This window comes from Stenella coeruleoalba (assembly GCF_951394435.1).
Source record: "Stenella coeruleoalba genome assembly, chromosome: 3".
NCBI classification, from domain to species: Eukaryota; Metazoa; Chordata; class Mammalia; order Artiodactyla; family Delphinidae; genus Stenella; species Stenella coeruleoalba.
Window position 1 is genome coordinate 112,254,826 of NC_137148.1, and position 23,748 is coordinate 112,278,573.

Sequence of the window (23,748 nt, forward strand, 5' to 3'; positions counted from 1 at the left end):
CTAATAATGAGCTATCATAAAGAGAAATTAAGAAAACAATTTACAACCACATTAAAAGGAATAAAATACCAAGGATTATATTTAACCAAGGAGGAGGAAGTCCTGCATGGTGAAAACCGTAAGGCACTGATGAAAGAAATTAAACACACAAATAAATGGAAAGATATTCTATGCTCAAGGACTGGGAGAATTAATACTGCTAAAATGTCCATACTACCCAAAGCAATCTACAGATCCAATGCAATCCCTAATCAAGTTCCAATGGCGAGAGATCCCCAGCCAAGACAGCAGAAGAGAAGGACCTAAGCACACCTCCTCTCACGAAAACACCAAAATCGCAAGTAACTGCTGAACAACCATCGACAAAAAAACTAGAGCCTACCAAAAAAGATATTTTCAAAGACAAAGAAGAAGCCACCACGAGATGGTAGGAGGGGCGCTTTCATGACATCATCAAATCCCATACCCAGCGGGTGGCTTACCCACAAACTGGAAAATAATTATGTCACAGATGTTCTCCCACAGGAGTGAGAGTTCTGAGCCCCACGTCAGGCTCCCAAGTCTGGTGGTCTGGCATCAGGAGGAGGAACCATCAGAGCATTTGGCTTTGAAGGCCAATGGAGCTTAAGTGCAGGGGCTCTACATAACTGGGAGAAACAGAGACTCTGCTCTTAGAGGATGCACACAAGGTTTCACATACACTGGAACCCAACACAGCAGTAACTCCACATGAGCCTCAGCTGGACCTACCTACGAGTCTTGGAGAGTCTCCTAAGGAGGCGAGGGTCAGCTGTGACTCAGTGGAGGGGCAAGGATACTGGTGCCAGAGGTCCCAGAGAATACTGATTGGCGTGAGCTCTCCCAGATGTCACCATTTTGGCAGCAAGACCTGGCCCTACCCAACAGTCTACAGGCTCTAGTGCTAGTACACCTCAGGCCCAACAACCAGTAGGATAGGAACACAGCCCCACCATCAGCAGACAGGCTGCCTAAAGCTGTGCTGAGCTCACAGCCACCTCTAAACAGACCCATTGACACAGTCCTGCCCAGCAGAGAAACTCAATCCAGCTCCACCCACCAGAGGGCAGGCACCAGTCCCTCACACCAGGAAGCCTGCACAAGTCCAGGACCAACCTCACCCACCAGAGGGCAGACACCAGAAACAAGAGGAGCTACGGTCCTGCAGCCAGCAGAAAGAGAACACGAAAACAGAAAGTTAGACAAAATGAGATGGCAGAAAAATATGTTCCAGACAAAGGAACAAGATAAAAACCCACAAAAACTAAGTGAAGTGGAGATAGGCAACCTACCTGAGAAGAATTTAGAAGAATGATATTAAAGATAAGCCAAGATCTCATAAAAAGAACAGAGGCACAGATCAAGAAGATATGAGACATTTAACAAAGAGCTAGAAGATATGAAGAATAAAGAAAGATGAACAATTCAATAACTGGAATGAAAAATACACTAGTAAGGATCAGTTGCAGAGTAATTGAAGCAGAAGAAGAAATAAGGAGCTGGAAGACAAGAATGGTGGAAAGCACTGCCGCAGAACAAAGAAAAAATAATGTAAAGAAATGAGAACAGTTTAAGAGACCTCTGGGACAACATTAAATGCACCAACATTTGCATTAGAGGGGTCCCAGAAGGAGAAGAGAGAAAAATGGCCTGAGAAAATATTTGAAGAGATTATAGCCAAAAACTTCCCTAACATGAGAAAGGAAACACTCACTCAAGTCCAGGAAGTGCAGAGACTCCCATACAGGATAAACCCAAGAAGGAACATGCTGAGACACATATTAGTCAAAGTGACAAAAATTAAAGACAAAGAAAAAATATTAAAAGCAACAAGGGAAAAGCAACAAATAACATACAAGGGAATCCCCATAAGGTTATCAGCTGATTTTTCAGCAGAAATTTTGCAGGTCAGAAGGAAGTGGCACAATATATTTAAAGTGATGAAAAGGGAAAGCATATAACCAAGAATACTGTACCCAGCAAGGCTCTTGTTCAGACTCGACGGAGAAATCAAAAGCTTTACAGATAAGCAAGACCTAACAGAATTCAGCAGCACCAAACCAGCTTTACAACGAATGCTAAAGGAACTTCTCTAGGCAGAAGATAAAAGCCCAAACTAGAATCAAGAAAAGTACGAATGGGAAAGCTCACCAGTAAAGGCAAACACACAGTAAAGGTAGGAAATCATCCACACACAAGAAGAAAGTACAAATGCAGGATACAGGAAATGCATTTGAAACTGAGAGGCCAGCAACTTAAAACAATCTTCTACATATACAGGCTGCTATATCAAAATCTCATGGGAACCACAAACCAAGAATCTACAGTAGACACATACACACACAAGGGAAAGCAATCCAAACACAACACTAACGATAGTCACCAAATTACACGAGAAGAGAACAAAAGAGGAAAGGAAGAAAAAAACCTACAAAAACAATCCCAAGACAATTAACAAAATGGCAATAAGAACATACATATCGATAATTGCCTTAAATGTAAATGGATTAAATACTCCAAACAAAAGACACAGACTGCCTTAATGGATACAAAAACAAGACCTGTATATATGCTGGCTACAACAGACCCACTTCAGATCTAGGGACACAGACTGAAAGTGAGGGGATGGAAAAAGGTATCCCATGCAAACGGAATCAAAAGAAAGCTGGAGTAGCAATACTCATATCAGACAAATTAGACTTTAAGTTTTTTTTTTTGGCTACGCTGCATAGCATGTGGGATCTCAGTTTCCCGACCAGGGATCGAACCCTGTGCCACCCTGCATCAGAAGTGTGGAGTCTTAACCACTGGACAACTAGGGAAGTCCCCAAAATAGATTTTACAAGAATGTTACAAAGAGACAAAGAAGGATATTACATAATAATCAAGGGATCAATTCAAAAAGATATAACAATTGTAAATATATATGCACCAAATATAGGAGCACCTCAATATATAAGGCAAACACTAACAGCCATAAAAGGAGAAATCGACAGTAACACAATAATATGGGGGGATTTTAACACCTGACTTACATCTTTGAACAGATCATCCAGACAGAAAATCAATAAGGAAACACAGGCCTCAAATGACACATTAAATCAGATGGACTTAACTGATATATAGAGAGCATTCCATCCAAAAGCACCAGAATTCACTTTCTTCTCAAGTGCACATGGAACATTCTCCAGGACAGATCACATCTTGGGCCACAAATCAAGCCTTGGTAAATTTAAGAAAACTGAAATCATATCAAGCCTCTTTTCTGACCACAATGCTGTGAGATTAGAAATCAACTACAAGGGAAAAAAAACAAAAAACACAAACACGTGGAGGCTAAACAATATGCTACTAAACAACCAATGGATCACTGAAGATATCAAAGAGGAAACCAAAAAATAGCTAGAAACAAATGAAAATGAAAGCATGACAATCCAAAACCTATGGGATGCAGGAAAAGCAGTTCTAAGAGGTAAGTTCATAGCAATACAATCTTACCTCAGGAAATAAGAAAAATCTCAAACAAACTAACCTTATGCCTAAAGCAACTAGAAGGAGAACAAACAAAACCCAACATTAGTATAAGGAAAGAAATCACAAAGATCAGACCAGAAAAAAATTAAATAGAGACAACGACAACAATAGAAAAGATCAATGAAACTAAAAGCTGGTTCTTTGAAAAGATAAACAAAATTGATAAACCTTTAGCCAGACTCATCAAGAAAAAAAGGGAGAGGGCTCAAATCAATAAAATTAGAAATGAAAAAAGAGAAGTTACTATTAACATCACAGAAATACAAAGAATCATAAGTGACTACCTACAAGCAACTATATGCCAAAAAATGGACAACCTGGAAGAAATGGACAAATTCTTAGAAAGGTACAATCTTCCAAAACTGAACCAGGAAGAAATAGAAAATATGAACAGACCAATCAAAACCACTGAAATTGAAACTGTGATTTTAAAACTCCCAACAGGGAATTCCCTGGTGGTCCAGTGGTTAGGATCAGTGCTTTCACTGCGAGGGCCCAGGTTCAATCCCTGGTTGAGGACTAAGATCCCTCAAGCTGCAGTGCAGCCAAAAACAAAAATACAAAACAAAAAAACCCAAAAGAACTCCCAACAAAAAAAGTCCAGGACCAGATGGATTCACTGGCAAATTCTACCAAACATTCAGAGAAGAGCTAACACCTATCCTTCTCAAACTCTTCCAAAAAATTACAGAGGAAGGAACACTCCCAAACTCATTCTATGAGGCCACTGTCACCCTGATACTAAAAGCAGACAAAGATACCACAAAAAAAGAAAATTACAGGCCAGTATCACTGATGAATACAGACAAAAATCCTCAACAAATACCAGCAAACCAAATCCAACAGTACATTAAAAGGACTTTACACCACGATCAAGTGGGATTTATCCCAGAGATGAAAGGATTTTTCAATATCTGTATATCAATCAGTGTGATACACCACATTAACAAATTTAAGAATAAAAACCATATGATCATCTCGATAGATGCAGAGAAAACTTTTCACAAAATTCAACACCTTTTATGATAAAAACTCTCCAGAAAGTGAGCACAGAGGGAACATACCTCAACATAATAAAGGCCATACATTGATATGTCAAACCCACAGCTAACATCAGAGTCAATGGTGAAAAGTTGAAAACATTTTTTCTAAATCAGAAACAAGACAAGGATGTCCACTCTCGCCACTTTTCTTCAACATAGTTTTGGAAGTCCTAGCCATGGCAATCAGAGAAGAAAAAGAAATAAAAGGAATCCAAATTGGAAAAGAAGAAGTAAAACTGTCACTGTTTACAGATGACATGATACTATACATAGAGAATCCTAAAGATGCTACCAGAAAACTACTAGAGTTCATCAATGAATTCCATCAAGTTGCAGGATACAAAATTAATACACAGAAATCTGTTGCATTCCTATACACTAACAAAAGATCATAAAGAGAAAAGAAAGAAACAATCCCACTTACCATCACATCAAAAAGAATAAAATACCTAGGAATAAACCGATTCAAGGAGGCAAAAGACCTGTACTCTGAAACCTGTAAGACGCTGATGAAAAAAATCGAAGACGACACAAACAGATGGAAAGATATAACATGTTCTTGGATTGGAAGAATCAAAATGACTGTACTACCCAAGGCAATCTACAAATTAAGTGCAATCCCTATCAAATTACCAATGGCATTTTTTTTGCAGATCTAGAACAAAAAAATCTTAAAATTTGTATGGAAACACTGAAGACCCCAAATAGCCAAAGCGATCTTGAGAAAGGAAAACGGAGATGGAGGAATCAGGCTCCCTTACTTCAGACTATACTACAAAGCTACAGTCATCAAAACAGTATGGTACTGGCACAAAAACAAAAATAGAGCTCAATGGAACAGGACAGAAAGCCCAGAAATAAACCCACGCACCTATGGTCAAGTAATCTACAACAAAGGAGGCAAGAATATACAATGGAGAAAAGACAATGTCTTCAATAACTGGTGCTGGGAAAACTGGACAGCTACAGGTAAGAGAATGAATTTGAACATTCTCTAACAGCATACACAAAAATAAACTCAAAATGGATCAAAGACCTAAATGTAAAGACGACAGTATAAAACTCTTAGAGGAAAACATAGGCAGAACACTCTTTGACATAAATCGCAGCAGTATCTTTTTTGATCCACCTCCTAGAGTAATGAAAACAAAAACAAACAAATGGGACCTAATTAAACTTAAAAGCTTCTGCACAGCAAAGGAAACCATAAACAAAATGAAAAGACAACACACAGGATGGGAGAAAATACTTGTAAACAATGCAACAGACAAGGGATTAATCTCCAAAATACAAAACAGCTCATGCAGCCCAACAGCAAAAAAAATACACGCAACCCAATCAAAAAATGAGCAGAAGATCTATACAGACATTTCTCCAAAGAAGACATACAGATGGCCAAAAGGCACATGGAAAGATTCTCTAATGATTAGAGAAATTCAAGTTGAAACTACAATGAGGTATCACCTCACACCGGTCAGAACGGCCATCATCAAAAAGTCTAGAAACAACAAATGCTGAAGAGGTGTGAAGAAAAGGGAACCCTCCTACACTGTTGGTGGGAATGTAAATTGGTGCAGCCACTATGGAGAACAATATGGAGGTTCCTCAAAACACTAAAAATAGAGCTATCGTATGATCCAGCAATCCCACTCCTGGGCATATATTCAGAGAAAACCATCATTTGAAAAGATACATGTACCCCAATGTTCATTGCAGCACTATTTACAATAGCCAAGACATGGAAGCAACCTAAATGTCCATCAACAGAGGAATGGATAAAGAAGATGTGGTACATATATACAATGGAATATTACTCGGCCATAAAAAAGAATGAAGTAATGCCATTTGCAGCAACACAGATGGACCTAGAGATTATCATACTAAGTGAAGTCAGACAGAGAAAGACAAATATCATATGATATCACTTGTATATGGAATCTTAAAAAATAATAAAAATGAACTTATTTTCAAAACAGAAACAGACTCACAGACTTAGAAAACAAACTTACGGTTACCAAAAGGGAAGGGGGGAGGGAAAGGATAAATTAGGAGTTTGGGATTAACATACACTCTACTATATATAAAATAGATAATCAACAAGGATCTACTGTAGAGCACAGGGTACTCAATACTCTGCAATAACCTATATGTGAAAAGAATCTGAAAAAGAACAGACATATGTATATGTATAACTAAATCACTTTGCTGTACACCTGAAACTAACACAACATTGTAAACCAAATACACTCCAATATAAAATAAAATTTAAAAAATAAAATGTGCTCTTAATAAAAATGTATATATATGTATAACTGAATCACCTTACTGTACAGCACAAATTAACACAACACTGTAAATCAACTATACTTCAATTTAAAAAAATAGTAAAATGTGAAAAAAAATTCCAATGGCATTTTTCACAGAAATAGAATAAACAATCTTAAAATTTGTATGGAACCACAAAAGACCCCCACATACCCAAAGCAATCTCAAGAAAGAAGAACAAATCTGAAGGCATCGTGCTCCCTCATTTCAAACTGCATAACAAAGCTGTAGTCATGAAAACAGTATGGTATTGGCATAAAAACAGACACAAAGATCAATGGAACAGAACAGCAAGCCCAGAAATAAACCCAGGCATATATGGTCACTTAATTTACAACGAAGGAGGCAAGAATATACAATGGAGAAAGGACAGTGTCTTCAATAAATAGTGTTGGGAAAACTGGACAGCCAATGTAAAAGAATAAAACTGCACCACTTACATCTTACACTGTACACAAAAATTAACTCAAAATGGATTAAAAACTTGAACATAAGAGCTGAAACCATAAAACTCCTAGAGGAAAACGGACAGTAAGCTCTTTGATATTAGTACTGGCAATGATTTCGGATTTGACACCAAAAGAAAAGGCAACAAAAGCAAAAACAAACAAGTAGGGCTATATCAAACTAAAAGGTTTCTGCACAACAAAGGAAACAATCAACAAAGTGAAAAGGCAACCTATGGGATGGCAGAAAATATTTGTGAATCATTTATCTGACAAGGGGTTAATATCCAAAATATATACAAACTCAGACAACTCAAGAGCAAAAAACTCAAGACCATTTTTCCAAAGAAGACATACAAATGGCCAACTGGTACATGAAAAGGTGCTCAACATCGCTAATCATCAGGGAAATGCAAATCAAAACTACAATGATACAGCACCTCACACCTGTTAGAATGGCTATTATCAAAATGACAGGAAATAACAAGTGTTGGCAAGGATGTAGAGAAAAGAGAACCCTGGTACACTGTTGGTGGGAACGTAAACCGGAGCAGCTACTGTGGAAAACATTTTGGAGGCTCCTCAAAAAATTAAAAAGAGAACTCCCACATAATTCAGCAATTCCACTTCTGGGTATTCATCCAAAGGAAACAAAAACACTCACTCAAAAGGATATATGCACCCCATGTTCACTGCAGCATTATTTATAATAGCCAAGATATGGAAATATGGAAAAAAACCTAAGTGTCCATCAATGGATGAACGGATAAAGAAAATACGATACACGTACACACACACACACACACACACCCCTATATAAAACAAAATGGAACATTCATCAGCCATAAAAGTGAAGGAAATTCTGCCATTTGCGACAAAATGGATGGACCTTGAGAGCACTATGCTAAGTGAAATAAGTCAGATAGAGAAATTAAAATACCATATACCACATAATCCCTCTTATATGTGGAATCTTAAAAAAACAATAACAAAAAAACCCAAACTCACAGGAAAAAAGATCAGATTTGTGGTTACCAGAGGCAGAGGGTTGGAGGAGGAGGGATGATTGGAGGAAAGTGGTCAAAAGGTACAAACTTGCAGTTATCAGATAAATAAGTACTGGGAATGTAATGTACAACACAATGACTATAGTTAACACTGCTGTATGATACGTAGGAAAAGTTGCTGAGAGTAGGTCCTAAGAGTTTTCATCACAAGGAAAAAACCATTTTTTTCTGTATGTGAGATGATGGATATTAACTACCCTTACTGTGGTCATCATTTCATGATACATGCAAGTCAAATCATGCTGTACACCTTAAACGTATACAGTGCTTTATGTCAATTATAATTCAATACACCGAGAAAAAGAACGTTGTAGAGGGTAAGAGGTGGAAATTATAAACAGAATATATATCATGAATGTACAAATAAATTTAATGAGAGGCCAGAATGTGTTATTTTAAAAAAGTTTTTTAAGGTGTTGCCCCACTCTCTCTGCAGTGGGCGGCTTTGCAGCCCTCTACCATCAGACCAGAGGAGAATTCTACCTAGGGACGTGGTCCATAGTCACAGGACACACAAGTAACACTTTATCTGAACTCTGAAGTCCTGCATTTGAGCCCTGGTCTACTAGCTGCATAGCCTTAGGTACATGGCTCACATTCCCTAAGACTTAGCTTCCTCATCAGGAAAGTGAGATAAGACAGGAGAACTGACTAAACAAGTGGCCAAGGCCGAGAAAGTGGCAAACCCTGTGCAAGACCAGCTGCTCCTTCCCAGTTCTCACAGTCTGTCCACCTGGCAACCAACACCTGCCTCTTCCCTGCAAGGCGTGCAGCCCGTGACATGGTGCTTCAGGTCTACACAGTTGCCTTGGGAGATGTCACTATATTCCAATCGTAACAACTGTGCCCTAAGTTTTCCTAAGGTCTGTAGTCTGCGATTAAGTCCCTTCCTCACTTCTTGGTATTAAAATGCACTTTCTTATATGAAATGGTGAGAGTAGATGGTAGATTCTTTACACAACCTGGCCCAGGGAGGACAAAAGCTAGCAAGCAATACTTTGTCCATCTCCAAAATGACTGACATTTTATGGATGGCTAGTGGGAAGCTGCTGCATAGCACAAGGAGATCAACTCTGTGGTCTGTGATGACCTACAGGGGTGGGGTAGGGAGGGTGGGAGAGAGGCTCAAGAGAGAGGGGATATGGGGATATATGTATACTTATAGCTGATTCATTTTGTTGTACTGCAGAAGCTAACACAACATTGGAAAGCAATTATACTCCAATAAAGAGTTAAAAAAAAATGATTGGCAGCTGCATAGCACAGGGAGATCAGCTCGGTGCTTTGTGACCACCTAGAGGGGTGGGATAGGGAGGGTGGGAGGGAGACGAAAAAGGGAGGAGATATGGGGATATATGTATATGTATAGCTGATTCACTTTGCTATAAGGCAGAAACGAATACACCATTGTAAAGCAACTTTACTCCAATAAAGATGTTAAAAAAAAGATTGACATTTTAGAAATTCATATTGTTGTACAAATCCAATAACTCCATGTATTGTGCATACACCCAGTTTTGTTTTGAGCAGCAGAAAACCTGTAAGGTCAGAGTCAGTGGGAGACGTATTTAAGAATCTGTAGAACTGAGTGTCCAAAAAGACTTGTGTGAAATTATCAACCCAAGATTACCTACGCCTAGTCTCCTTTGCTCTGCTGTTTGAATCTCTGGAAATTTCATTAAAAGGTCAGCAAAATTTTGCAAGGATGGCAGCTTCTCAAAAGAACCAATCCCTTTTTTTGGCATCCCTTACCAGAACATTAATCACTCATTTGCAGTTTAAATATTTCTCAAAAAGAAAGAGGCGCTCTCCCAAAATCATCTTGGGCTTTTTGCCAGGCAATGAGGAGCAAGTGTATCTTCTTGATGGGGAAGAGTGATTCACATATGGGGGTGGAGTTCAACTGGGGTGGTAGAGCGGGTTTACATTTGAAAAATCCTAGGTGAGATGACTATTTATCAAAAGTTTTGGCAAAAACTGCCTTCTTGGAGATACCTTAAAGATTATCCTATGAATCTTGGTGAGCATTCTGACAGGGGTCTTAACCTTGAAGATTTAGGCATAAATGGTTTCCTTTGAATCTTCGGTATTTTATGCATTTTAAAACCTTATTTTGGACTTCCCTTGTGGCGCAGTGGGTAAGAATCCGCCTGCCAATGCAGGGGACACGGGTTCGAGCCCTGGTCCGGGAAGATCCCACATGCTGCGGAGCAACTAAGCCCGTGTGCCACAAATACTGAGCCTGCGCTCTAGAGCCCGTGAGCCACAAGTACTGAAGCCCAAGTGCCCTAGAGCCCACACGCCACAACTACTGAAGCCCAAGTGCCCTAGAGCCCGTGCTCTGCAACAAGAGAAGCCACCGCAATGAGAAGCCCGCACACTGCAACAAAGAGTAGCCCCCGCTCGCAACAACTAGAGAAAGCCTGTGCACAGCAACAAAGACCCAATGCAGCCAAAAAGATAAATAAAATTTAAACAAAACAAAAAAATCATTTGGGGCCAGCCAAGTCCCTCTTAAAAAAGTAAAATTAAAAAAATAAATAAAAGCTTATCTTGAGAAGAGTCCCCAGGCTTCTCTGAAACGTTGGGGACCCCACATGAAGGCCTGTCCCATTCTCTCTGGGAAGAGCCAGGCATGCTCCCCCCTGTGCCAGGAGCTCTCTCTTCTCAATCACTTAAATGCCTTGAGTGTTACCTTACCAGAGAAGCCTCCCCTGAGCACCTATGTAAGACAACACTGCCATGCCATCACTCCACTTTATTGTGGTCGGAGCACCACTTGCCCCTCCCCTTGTGCAGTGACTCTACCTCCCTCACTAGACCAGAGCTCCCTGAGCACCAACGTGCTGTACCCTCACTACCAAGAAGGGGAACAAGCACATGTAGATGTGATAAATATGGATCGAATGGATGCATCTTCTTTCAACAACTCAGTGTCAAATGTGTAAATAAGTCCACTGTTGAAATTTCTTAATGGGATAATAAGCCATCAGAGTTAAAAAATACACTCTCTGCTTCAGTAAGTCCACCTTGAGGACTTTCTCCTACAGATACACTTGCACTTATGTACAGAGACCCACACACAGTGATGGTCACTGCGGACTGTTTGTCAGGATGGACACGAGGAACAATCCAGAGAGAACTGGGTACATTGCTCCTGCCTACAGTATCAGTAACTGGAGCCACACCATGAGAGACTACAGCAGCTCCACACGCCAAGATGAGTAAGAACTGCCAAGGGAGTAACAGCGGCAGCTGACATGTGTGTCAGACACTGCTGTAAGCACTTCACATGAATCCTCTTTTAAGCCTCCCAACCACCCTGTTATACCTCCATTTTACAGATGAGGAAATTGAGATACCAGAGGAATGAAGTTAACTCCCCCAACTCACACCTCACACAGCCAGCAACTGGCAGAACTGGAATATAAAGCCAGATGAGCTGGCACCAGTAACCACTGACACCACACTGCAAAAACAGTGGGGAACACGACACACACACACACACACACACACACACACACACACACACTCTCTCTCTCTCTCTCTCTCTCTCTCTCTCTCTCTCTCTCTCTCTCTCTCTCTCTCTCTCTCTCTCCCTCTCTCTCTCTCTCTCTCTCTCTCTCCCTCTCTCTCTCTCTCTCTCTAAAGGCCAGTAGGATGGGGAAGACTTTATGTACCTCTATGCTTTTTATGTGCTTAGACTTTCTGAAAGGGTACATGAAAACTCATTCCAGAGACTGCTCTGGGGAGAAGTGGGAGGACTGAGTGAGATTTTATTACCGCACACTCTTCGTACCATCCAAACTCTCACACGTATTACCTACACAAAGACATTATGCAAACATTCACTAGAGTCAGTAAATTGTAGGGCTGGGATGGACCCCATCATTTCACGCAGGGGGTAAACTGAGGCACAGACTTGCCTGAGGCCACCCAAGTAGAAGGAGGAACCCCAAGGCACTGCCAGGGCCCCGGATGCCCAGTCCCTGGTGGGTTCTGTCGCCTTCTCTAACAGTTTCCACTACGGCTGACTCAGCTGTCACAACTGGAGACTTTCAAAACCTTCCAATTACATAGAATTGGGGGGAAAATTATGATTTGGAATTCAAGTGTTGACACTTGAAAAATACCAACTCCCTTTCACTACAAGTGCTTTAGCATGTTACTAAGGCTTTGTCTGCATGTCTCTGGAAAGGTTATTTTCAGAACATTCCACTTAAACCTAGAGATGCAGGGTTCTCCGCTGTTTCTGGGAGCTGGTACCACAATTTACATTAAACAAATGTTTTGAAAATTAGCTGTTCACGGTTCCAATTTCAGCTTCCCCCAGGGTTTAATGTTAGCCAAATACTGGTACAGTAAGCAGACAATGTGTTTTATTGTGTAGAAGAAAAACAGACCACCATAACAGACTTCCTGCTTTTGTAATCAAGGGAAAAGTTGAGTGTTCAAGTGATTATTGGCATATGGTTATTAGAAACACTGAGTTCCGAATATAGCTACTAGAAGACACACACACACACACACACCCTCTATATTTCAAGTCCAAAAAGAAAGAAAAAGCATTCATAGTGTTTGGGAAGTTGGGAAGTTCGGAAAGTTATGGGGCAAAAACTATGCCAGAAGACTGGGGGTGACAGGGAGCAAGGTTCAACCCAGGGTTGCCAGAGACACTCGGGTTGGAGAGGTGCCACAGTTCTGCCCCTGCTGGCCCCCTCCTCTGTGGGCAGCCAGCTCCCTGAGGCCCATAATCAAGAGATGATGGATTTGGCATCTTCATCTTCTTTTTTAACATTCAAAGGGGGATACACAGGCACTTTCCCCTGCCTTCCCTGTCCTGCACCTCCCCCCAAATGCAAATGTTGTAAGGGAAAAAAGAAACAGTTCAATCTGCTAATTTTATAGTTAGCAGGAATGAGCACTCTGTGAAATCCCCAGCCTGCCCTGAGCCTCCTCCAGGGCTTGTGAGCAAGGTGGAGTGCAGTGTCTGGAAATAACTTACAGGACACTCTTCTGTATCCGGTTTCTCTCTCAAAGAGCTGGGAGTGATTCTGAGCCTGGTGGGGTAGGGTGGGGTGGGGGGTGTCTGTTGGCAAGAGGAATTTAGATTTTGTCGTTTTCAGGGAGGTGTTTGTCCACACCCAGAAGGATGTACAAAAAATATAGCCTCTTACACCTCAACTAAAGAGAGTCCACAAACACAAACAGTGTGGGTGGGAGGTGAGAGGTCACAGAAGGTGCCCCCATGTGGTGAAGGCCTGCCTGATGTCTGGATGGGCTCAGCGGAGGGGACATGCTGGGAGTGCGGGCTGGCATGTGGCCCCGGGTCACCGCTCCTGGACCTGTTCTGGGAAGGTGTCCTCACCAGCTCACTCTGGTGAGGGCTTTGGGCTCTAGTAAGCATGTCCTGACACTGACACTGCATTAGGCCTTGCAGGGCATTTCCAAGGGGATATTACTGGGGGTCTTTCAAAATAGGGAGGCCACCTTCTGCCAGAGATAATTTCCTCTTAGTCTGGCTAGAGGCCAGAAGGGTGACTCCTGAGGGGGCACCCCAGGGCAGGGCAGGGTGGAGCAGCCTTAAGATTCCATTTTATTAAACACAGAGCTGCGCTGTTCCTAGTCTGCTGGCCCTGGAGTCTGTGACAACAGCTGAGAGGCAGGGCCCAGCGAGGAAGAAACAGAAACCATGTGTCCCAGTTACCCTGGAGTCTCAGACAGGTGAATGCAACCAGCCACGGGTGTGGACCTCCCGAGGGTGGACCAGGAAGATCCTGGCTTGGGATTAGGGGGCCTGCCCCATCCTAGAAGACATTAGGTCACACTCATGAGAAGGTTTCGCTCCCCACAGAAAGATCAGCACCTACAACCTAGTCTCAATCCCAGCTGGGTCTGGCAGGAAGCGCCCAAATAACGCATCTATTTTCCTCCTTAACAAGGTGGTCATTTCAAAGAGCTAACCATCTGAACCATCCCTGCTGGAACAGGCTCGGAGGAGGACATGCAGCCATGGCAACACAATGACAGTTCTGGGCACGTCAAGGGCAAGCGGGCAGCTGGCAGCTCTGGGCAGGACTCGACTGCTGTCGCTCGCACAGGGAAGCTCCTGTATACACATGTCCCACCCCATGGGCGTGAGCATCTCCTGGAAGGGTGGGCACCAGGTCCCTCCAGCCTGGGGCTATCTGCCCCAGCACCTCCCCACATCCCCCTTGCCTACAGAAATCTAGTCCCCAACTTGCGTCCAGACTCTGGCCACTTGAGCTGGACTAGCCCTCTGTCACCAGCTCCATTTGTTCCACAGGCCCCCACCCCAGAGGGGAATGAGCCCTCAGTAGGAAGGGGAGCCCGCATGACCCCGCCTGCCGGCACCCGCCCAGCCCCACCCTCCACACGTCCCTGCCAAATCACCTACGCACCTTGGATTTCCGGGCCCCTTTCTTGCCCCCTGCTTTCTTAGACACGGGCTTCTTCTGGGACGGAGACTTGGCCTTTTTGGCTGGGGGTGGTGTGATGATGGCTTCCAACTTCCCTTTGGATCCTCGTTTCTTCGCTAGCAACTCCGGATGGATGTTTGGTAACACTCCCCCGCTGGCGATGGTGACTCCTTTTAGCAGCTTGCAGGAAAACCAAAGTAGTGGATGGTGAGTCAGACCAGCACGTCCGTGACCTTCAAGAGCTCAGCCCTGCCCCCACCCCATGCTCTTGCTTTGGGTTGGTAGAGCTCCCTCCTCCATGGCATCTACAAGGAGGCTGACAGGACCCTGGCTCACAACACGGGGAGCAAGTCTTCGGAGTCCCTCACTCGGGTGGAGTTTCCACTCGGGTGGAAGAAAGAACCATCTTTCTTCCAAGGAGAGCCAAATACCTTGTTTCATTCCCCTCCCCCAAACCAATAAAATCTTGGGGAAAAACTGCCATGGGGTGGGGGGGGGATGGGGAAGCTGCTAATAGTCCAAAATGCAGTCCACACCCTTGATAGCCAGCCAAACAGCACCCTCCCACTGGACAGACAACTCCTGGGCAGCAAGACTGCCTGCTGGTGTGTCTGGGTGGGGGAGGGAAAGGAGAGTCCCATACCTGATTCAGCTCTTCATCGTTGGCCACGGCCAGCAGGATGTGCCGGGGCGTGACCCGGCCCTTCTTGTTGTCTCTTGCTGCATTGCCAGCCAGCTCCAGAATCTCCGCTGTGGGGAGCAGAGGGGAAGGGCATGTGGTCACGTTAAAGCATCAGAGAACCGTGTGCATCCTCCCGGATCCCCTGTTCTTGGTGCCAGGAATGGGAGCAGGCAATTGGCTTCCCGAAGCAGCTACCCTGAGCTACGAAGCTGCAGGCGGTCTGCCTGGCAACACCTGGAGCCAAGTCACAGAGGTGTTGAGAGGCAAAGCTGAGTGAGACTAGGAAGACCCCTGGTCCAACCCCTTTGTTGTGGACATGAAGACCCCGAAGCTTAGAGAGGAGAAAGGACCACCAGCTGAAGGCCCTCAGTGAGAAGTGGTAGAGCTGAGATTTGAAGCCCTTTCCCAGAACAGGGCTGCCCACAGTCAGCGCTCCAGACGTCACCAGCAACAACCCCGTGGAGCCAGCAGTGTGGCCGAGACTGAACTGTGCATCTTGAGCAACAGGTCATACATGGGTTTACAGGACTTCAGGGGGTGGTGGCATATTACTCAGTAAATTTCTGTTAATGGAACCAATGTTGAACGCCTGTACACTCAGATTCAAAACTAGAAGGATGTGACTGGACACTTTACAAAGTCAACGTCATAAAAACATAAAACAAAAAAGGTGGAGTGTAGTAGATTAAAAGAGGCTACACAGCCACAACAGCCAATTACATATAATGTCAATCCTTGATGGGATCCTGATTGCAAAAAAAGCTATAAAAGTCATTCTGGAGACAACTGAGGAGATCTGAATGTAGACCAGATATTAGACACAAAGGAATTATTGGTTTTCTTGGGTGTGATAATGGTATTACCACTCTGAAGGGAACATCCTGTCCTTAGGAGATACATGCTGAAGTATTTAGGGGTGAAGGGCTTTGGTGTCTGCAATTTACTCAGATAATCCTGAAAAAGTCTACAGAGGAAAACAAATGTGGTGAAATACTAACACTTGTTAAATCCAGGAGTGATGTAAGAGAGCGAGACGTCAGACAGTTCCTCTCTCAGCTTTCTGTATATTTGACTTTTTCCACAAAATAATAAAAAACCTAGAAGGATATGAGCCTGACTTAGAGTTGGTGCTAAGTCAGAGTTTATTGACCAGTCCTTTGGGGCAGGGTTTGCCAGACAAGAAGACAGGTTCTTCCACAGCACCAAAGATGGGGAAAGTTAGGAAGTACCCTTTGGCAAGAGATTTTTTTCTCCTTGGTGGCCCAGTTCTCTTTGTAAGTGTCAACCTCATCACTTTCGCCTCATTTTCTTAATGAGAAATGCAGACTGTCCCAAAATGTATCTTACACCCTCACTTCTGCAATTCTGTCCACGCCACAGCCCTGCCTGTCATATCCACCTAGCACTCCCTTCTAGGCTCAACTCAAGTCTGACCTCTTCCTGGTACTAAAGGATTTCTAATATTCGAAGTTATGTTGCAAACACTAGATGTCTCCAGCAAAGCGAAAACTCAGAATCATTATAAAATAACTAGGGAAAAAATTCTAGCTACATTAAAACCAGGTATTTAAAATTTACAATATTACATGGTTTCTGTTGTTAAGGGGTACTAACAGCTGAACCCAATGCAAAAACTAGTCTGTGTGTCAAGCTGAAAAGCTGCTTGGATACTCACACCTGGATCACACGGATTCAATGCCTAAATCCAAGGCAGGAATTCATTTACTCAATAATCAATCACTGCACTGATGATACTTGGACACCAGAGGCAACTGAGGCCCCTGCCTGCTTGATGCTCCCAGGCCACAGGGGTCCCTCGCCCTGAACGTCACATGAGCAAGTCACTAGAGTGAGGCCTGGGGAAGAAGGGGAGATAATCAGTACACTTCCCACCCTCATCCATGAGTCTCCACAGGGCTGTTCCCCATACAGCCTGAGTACAGGCCCACCTGTCAATTTCATGGAAGCTTCCCTATAATTGATGGTGACTGTGTGTCCCGAAGCCCAGAGGAGATGACCCTGTCACGGCCAAGCAAGAAAGCGTGCTTGGGATACCTAAGTGACCTGACGCCCATGTGCAGAAATGAGCCCAGCTTGGCCTCCATTCTCCCACGTTCACGCAGGAGGCAGCACATCTGCAACGCTATTGTCCAACTCACTGCCTGTGAGGAAGTGAGGCCGGAGCCTGACGCAACAGGAGCCTGACCCTAGGAGTAAGGGCACAGGAAGGAGAGCCAGCCACAGCCAGCCCAAGGGGCAGGAAGGCTGGAGAGGGCAGCTGGCACCGCTGAGCTGTAGCCCACTTGGCTGGCTTCCTGGCCTCCACCACCCCCTCACCTCCCCAGCCTTCCTCCACTTTGAGGCCACAGGAAACACGAGGCCATCAGTATTTACAAAGCCAGAATACACAGGAGGAGGCTGGGGGATTACAACCTTCTCCCCATAATGTGCTAAGAATGCTTTACCTGGCCCTCATTTAAAAAGAGAGAGAGAAAGAGAAGGAGAGAGACAGAGAAACCCACAATAGTGTCCTAGGCCCATCCATTTGGCAAGAAGATCATTTGAAATTATGGTTTCTCGGGAAAGTGGAAGTGGCCTGTTTTCTCTTCCTGCCCAGAGTATTGGTGCAGGTTCTCCCCAAGAGAAGGCACAGTAGCCGCTGGTGGAGGCTGGAGGGGAACAGGCAAGTGGTCTTTTTATTTTTGGCATCACTACTTTATTTTTTGTGCGGGGAAGGTGCAGATGATGAATGCAAAGAGCTGGAGGGTGGAGAGGGGTCACCAGAACTCCAAGTGTGTTTGGGCCCCTGATTTGGGTGAGGGACAGGCAGTATGTAACACAAGCAAGTAAAGCAGTGCACTGAGCTCTAAGGAGCACCCACAGCTGAGAAACAGGACGATCAGGTCTCCAAGAACTCCCCTGGACTACCACTAGCTCCCCCTCCGCCGTCACTCTCACATTGTGTCTGCAATTGCAAATAGCCTGAGTTTCTCCTCATGGGAAATGTCAAGGACTGTGCTCACTTACTGCTAATTCAGCCTGGACTCAGGGAAGCCAGACTGGATCCACCTGGGAGTAATAACAAGGTGGACACGGAGGGGCTGGAGAGGTGTGTGGAGTGGGGTGAGGAGTGTTCTAACTCCTCAGAAAGAGCTGGGCTGGGGTGTCCTTCCTGTCACTCCTCTGACTTCTTCACCAAGGAGCTAGAAAATCCAGGACTCCTTCCTTTCTGCAAAACCCCAGCTCACTTGTGATCTGCGAAGACCAAGATAACTGGCCCTCCCACTCCCTATCTTCAAAGAGAGGACCCTCAGCCCTGTGGGGAGGGAGGGAGCTGCATCAAGTGGGGTAACAAAGAGGGGCAGAGATTCCCATCTTGGCTGGTTGCGCAAGAGCTTTATCTTCCGTTTACTCCTGCATGTTTTCCAGTTGGATAGTTACCACCGCAACGGCTTCGGTCAAGGGACACACAAGAGGGAGCACCTCAGAGACACACCTTTTATGAGCTGTGTTCCCCGCTCCGCCCCAGGCAGAGGGCTGGGGAAGTTGACAACAGCCCAGAAAGATGGAGGACGCACTCCCGCTGCGCACAAAAGTAGGAACCCAGAGCATGAACTCACCCCTTGCCAACTATTCAGTAATACCAACCCCCCTTCGTCCTCAGTCCAGTGTTAGAAACGGCAATCATAAAGGGCTTTCCTGGCTGAGAGAGGGCTGCCTGCTGCAGTGGGAGAGGAGAGGTGCCAACTGCCAGCAACTCAACAAGATGGATCAGTTCCCACCTGCTCTCCAGGGCACGTCTGTGGGAGGGCAGGAGAGAGGGTGGTGAGTGCCGAGGAATTGGGGCAGGGCACACGCCACCAAAGGTGATTTCCTGATTAAGTTTCCTTCCTAGTAAGTGATCCTCGGCTTTGCAAATGATAGCAAGGGCAAATTCATGGAAGCCCTAGGCTCAGGGCTGTGCCTGGGTTCCTGCCACTATACCCACTGCCCGCGGGGATGGGCCCCTCACCCCCACCAGCAAGGGGGCCGCCTCCTGGGCTAGGCCGGAGCCAGCTTCAGCTCCGCCTCGACTTGAATGCAGCCCGTGCCTCCCTACCAGGGAGGGTTTCCTGCACATGATTAATCTTGCATTTTGGAAGGCTTTGTGCATCTCTCAATTTTTTTTGCCTCTGGCTGTTTTAAGAGGAAAGGGATTCTGAGAAAAAGAACCAGGAAAGCAGCACATCTACAGACGCAAATTCTTTTCTCCACGGTTTCCAGAGCTCCATGCTTGGATCCTGCCTCGGAAGGAGGTTCAGAAGCCACAGCCCTGAGGCTGTAACCCAAACAAATGGAATCCGTTAAGAAACCCCGGGAGGAACCTGGCAAAGAGCAGTAACGGGGAGAAGAAACAAACCCCTGACCAGGTCCTCCACCCCTCAAGCCAAGTCTTCCTGACCAATGACAGTCTAATTTTGATACCGCCGACCAGCACTGGGACTGGTGTGGGGCTCAGAGCACGTGGGGTCACTCTGGGGAGGACCCTCAGTGCGGTGAGGTTCCCCAGTTATAAACACTGCAAAGGGGACAGGTTGAATGATGAGCTACACCGGCCCCCTTGTGAGGTAGTTTCCTGTTTTAAGATCTTTTTGTTTAAGATCTAATTGGCAGAACACCGGAGTGTCTCTGGCTCCGACTCCTGGCCAGGGCCGGTCCCTGGCGAGCGGTGAGTCGCTGGCTCCATCATATGCAGCGGCCTGGCCCAGCGACGTGACCTTATTCTCTCCTCAGAGCAGCAGGCACGGCAGAGGCACCCCTGGGCCCACCATTCCCCAGCCGCGTGGAACGCGATTGTTTTAAGGCCACTTGACGAAATCCCCACAACCTTGAGTAACAGCATTATTTGGCAGCCTTCTCAGCTACAGCCCAGCTGTCTGAACATGAATACCTCTGATAGGTCTACTTTCCAAGTTCACCAAGAGACCAAAGGCTTAGAGTCTTTCCCCCCCCCCCCTCCAAACGCCTGAACTGAGCCCTATCTGTTGTACTGAAGCATTCTATCTCCCTTCAGGGAGCTGAAGTCATGGTTGGCAGAGTTAGACTCCTAACAGCTAACAGGTGATGTGTGGAGGCCGCACCAAAGGCTAAACACAGACCTTGCAAAGGGAAGAGTCGGGGGCTTCTACAGAACTGCTTGAAGCGTCTCCTCTCACAAAAGCAATACTGAAAAGAACAACCAGAAATCAAAGGAAAGCAAATGTTCACGTAATCCCAAGGAGAAAACAGGTATCTGCTACAAAGCCGACAGCACGACAAGGAATCTGTTTATCGTATTTCCTTCCATTCATCAGGCTGCCATCGGCAGTTCATTGAGTTCAGAACTGTTTTACGCCATTCTGGAAGGCCTTAACCCAATCAACCCCAATCGGAGAGCGACTGCTAAGCGTTTCCTGCGTCCTGACTGCACCACAGTTTCCTCCAATTCCCTCGGCAGCCCAGAATCCACCGGCCCACATCCCACCTTTTCGGGAGATGAGTGGCAGGGGTTGAAGCCCGCTGAGCCGTCAGCTTGGAGCACCGGGGTCTTGCCTGTGGGCCAGAGCAAAGCTCTCTAGTCTGCCTGTCCCAGGGGCCTCCGAGGAAACATGGGTTCCCCAGAGAAAATAAAACCTACGGCAGTAATTGAAGGTGGTATGTTCTGTGCAGAAAACAAGGTATTTTGTAAGAATGAACCATTCTGTTGCTTTTCTGCAGATGTTCCGAGTCTCATACAAACTTGTCCACTGCTGTTAAGCCCACACGACAGATCCCCTCCTCAGGGCCCATGAGCCAAGGGCCCAGGAGGCAGCATCTGGTCCAGTCTCCCACCTATCCCACAAAGTCTCCCAGTAAGAAAGAAACACAGCTCAATATGAGAGTTTCTAAAGTAAGCTAATTGTTTTTGGTATTTCAAAATAAAAAATTAGTAATTTTGCATTATTCAGATTAACAAAAAAGAGATTATGATTCTTGGCAAATATTACCTTCATTTAAACTGCCAACCCAGCTTGGTGCATCAGGAAAGCCTTGCTCTTCTTCCCCAAGTCTCTAGCGATTCTGTGTAAGCTCACCTCCTAGGTCTGTCTTCAGTGGAGGCAGCAGCCCCGAACAGCACCATGCTGAAGCCGGGGGCGTGCTGTCAAACAGCCTGGGTGTGAATCACAGCTCCTGCACTTTAGCTGTGAGAGTTGCCAAGACACACCTGTGCCTCAGTTTCTCATTCTATAAAAGGGGATGATAATTGAGGTCACCTCTAGGCTTGTGAAGATTAATGAGTTACCAAACGACATGCTTAGAACACTTGGTAAACGTAAGCTCCAAATACTGATGCTACGGCCACACACTTTATCTTTTAAAACAGAATATAACAGGCTTGATTTCTACGGGAAGGAAACTATACTTTCTTTTCCTCAGTTTCCTCTATCAAAATAACTGGCTGGCTGGCTGGCTAGGTGGATAGATGGGATGTATGTGAGAGCCAAGAGGAGGAGGAGAGAAGCAATATGGAAAACCTGGCGTTTCCTCCCCTGATAGTTTACCCTTTGCTGTTACACTTAACAGTTTACATATGTTTGAAAAATGCACTTGAACCCGCTTAACCTCGGTGCTGCCAGACTTGCCTTGATATTACGCAGCACCCAGGGTGGCCCCACAGGCATCCTCTGCCTAAGGATGGGGTCTGGGGCTTTTGTCTGACTCAGCAGGGGTAGCGTGGCAAGGGCAGGACCAAAGCCAGCTGCTGAGGCAGCACAAGTCAAGGCCCCAGAAGGAAGGCGGAAGGACGAGGTGGCTGGGGAAGGCCAGAGGAACCTGCTCTGACCCAGGGCCTGGCTGACAGCCGGGCAGGGCCCTCTCCCCACCGCTCACTGCTTTCAAGGACTCGAAATTAATTTACAAGGAAATGGTTAATATGTATGTTTGTTTTGATATGGAAAATCACAGCCATTTGTTCTTAATTCATCTCAGGAAGGGGTGAACAATCAAGAGATGTCTGCTGACATGAAATGATTTGAAGAGTGTAATGTAAAGAGGAAACTCATTTAAAGAGCCCTGACATGGTGCCATTTCCCAGATGGACTTTTAAAGGGGAAACAAGGAGCAGAGCAGGGCTTTTGTAGGCTGCCATCCTGTGGGGGGCAGAGGCCATGCCTGTCGCCCGCGCTTAAGCCCGCGCTGACATGTGTTCCTGGAGATGTGGCACAGCTTTGCCTCCTGGGAGAGGAATTGGTGACCAGATCCGAGGGAGACATTTTTTTCTACCCTTTTGGCGCTGTCTGAGTTTATCTTGTGCACAATTTATCTTTTCAAAATGTAAAAAGTAAATTGAAAACACAGCATAAATGAGAAATGGCAACTATGCTATATGCCACCCCACTGGCCTTGGCAACGGCATGTCGTAAGCACCCTCCTGCCTTGACATCTGTCCCAGCCTGCTTAATCCTGCTTCTGGAAAAAAAGATCTGACCACATGAAGACTTTTTAGTTCTTCCATAACTGACTGTTTTTAGAGCGATATGAGTGTGTCATAGTAGGGGAGGCCCCGAAAGGGGCTGCCGCTCCTGGGGTCACCTTTACTAGCCCAGCCCTGTCTGCCCAAATGAATTCCCAATGCTGAGGGCTACTTGTCTAAGGATTTGCCTAAGCTCTGTTGCCCAGGATTCCACCTCCCCTTCACTAAGAGGACAATGAAGGGACATCGGGCAAAACCCTTTGGCCCTTCAGTCCACCCCCAGCGCTGCTGAGTGCTACAGCCTCCCCACACCCGACTGGGCACTGCCCTCCGCTCTGCTCAGGGCGGTCGTCTGGTGCTTCTCCCCCAGGACCTCTGCGTCCAGCTACAGGCAGCACCTCCCACACTGACCAGACTGCCCCTTCCCTATAGCCCAGCACACGTCCCTCCAATGGCCATCACCCCTCTTGTGCTCATGCACCTCCTTCCTGTCAGGGACTACTCGTCCTTCCAGGTCCATCCTGCAGGACCCCTGTCCTGTTTGCCCACGGCAGGCCACAGGGCTGTCTCCCGCCTGACACACCCACACCACGTGCCCTCTGGCAATCACCTGTGACTGCGCAGGGCCCGCTCCTCCCGTGAGTCCACATCTGCCTCCTCGGCCAGGCTGCTGCTCTGGGGAGGACAGGAGCCAGCCATGGAGGCCTGGGCATATCCCATCC

At 45.5% G+C, this 23,748-nt stretch overlaps 1 protein-coding gene across 6 annotated transcripts in view; it reads right to left on the bottom strand.

Annotated features, from left to right (window-relative positions):
- The window catches only part of MACROH2A1 (macroH2A.1 histone), a 102,987-nt gene that overhangs the window by 33,928 nt on the left and 45,311 nt on the right, over nucleotides 1-23,748 (bottom strand). For all 6 annotated transcript variants that reach the window (XM_079918811.1, XM_079918814.1, XM_079918812.1 and 3 more), the window contains exons 3-4: nucleotides 15,517-15,623; nucleotides 14,856-15,053 (exon numbers count right to left, since the gene is read on the bottom strand). In XM_079918811.1, the coding sequence (XP_079774937.1) occupies nucleotides 14,856-15,053; nucleotides 15,517-15,623 (305 nt within the window). The remainder of the gene's footprint in view (nucleotides 1-14,855; nucleotides 15,054-15,516; nucleotides 15,624-23,748) is intronic.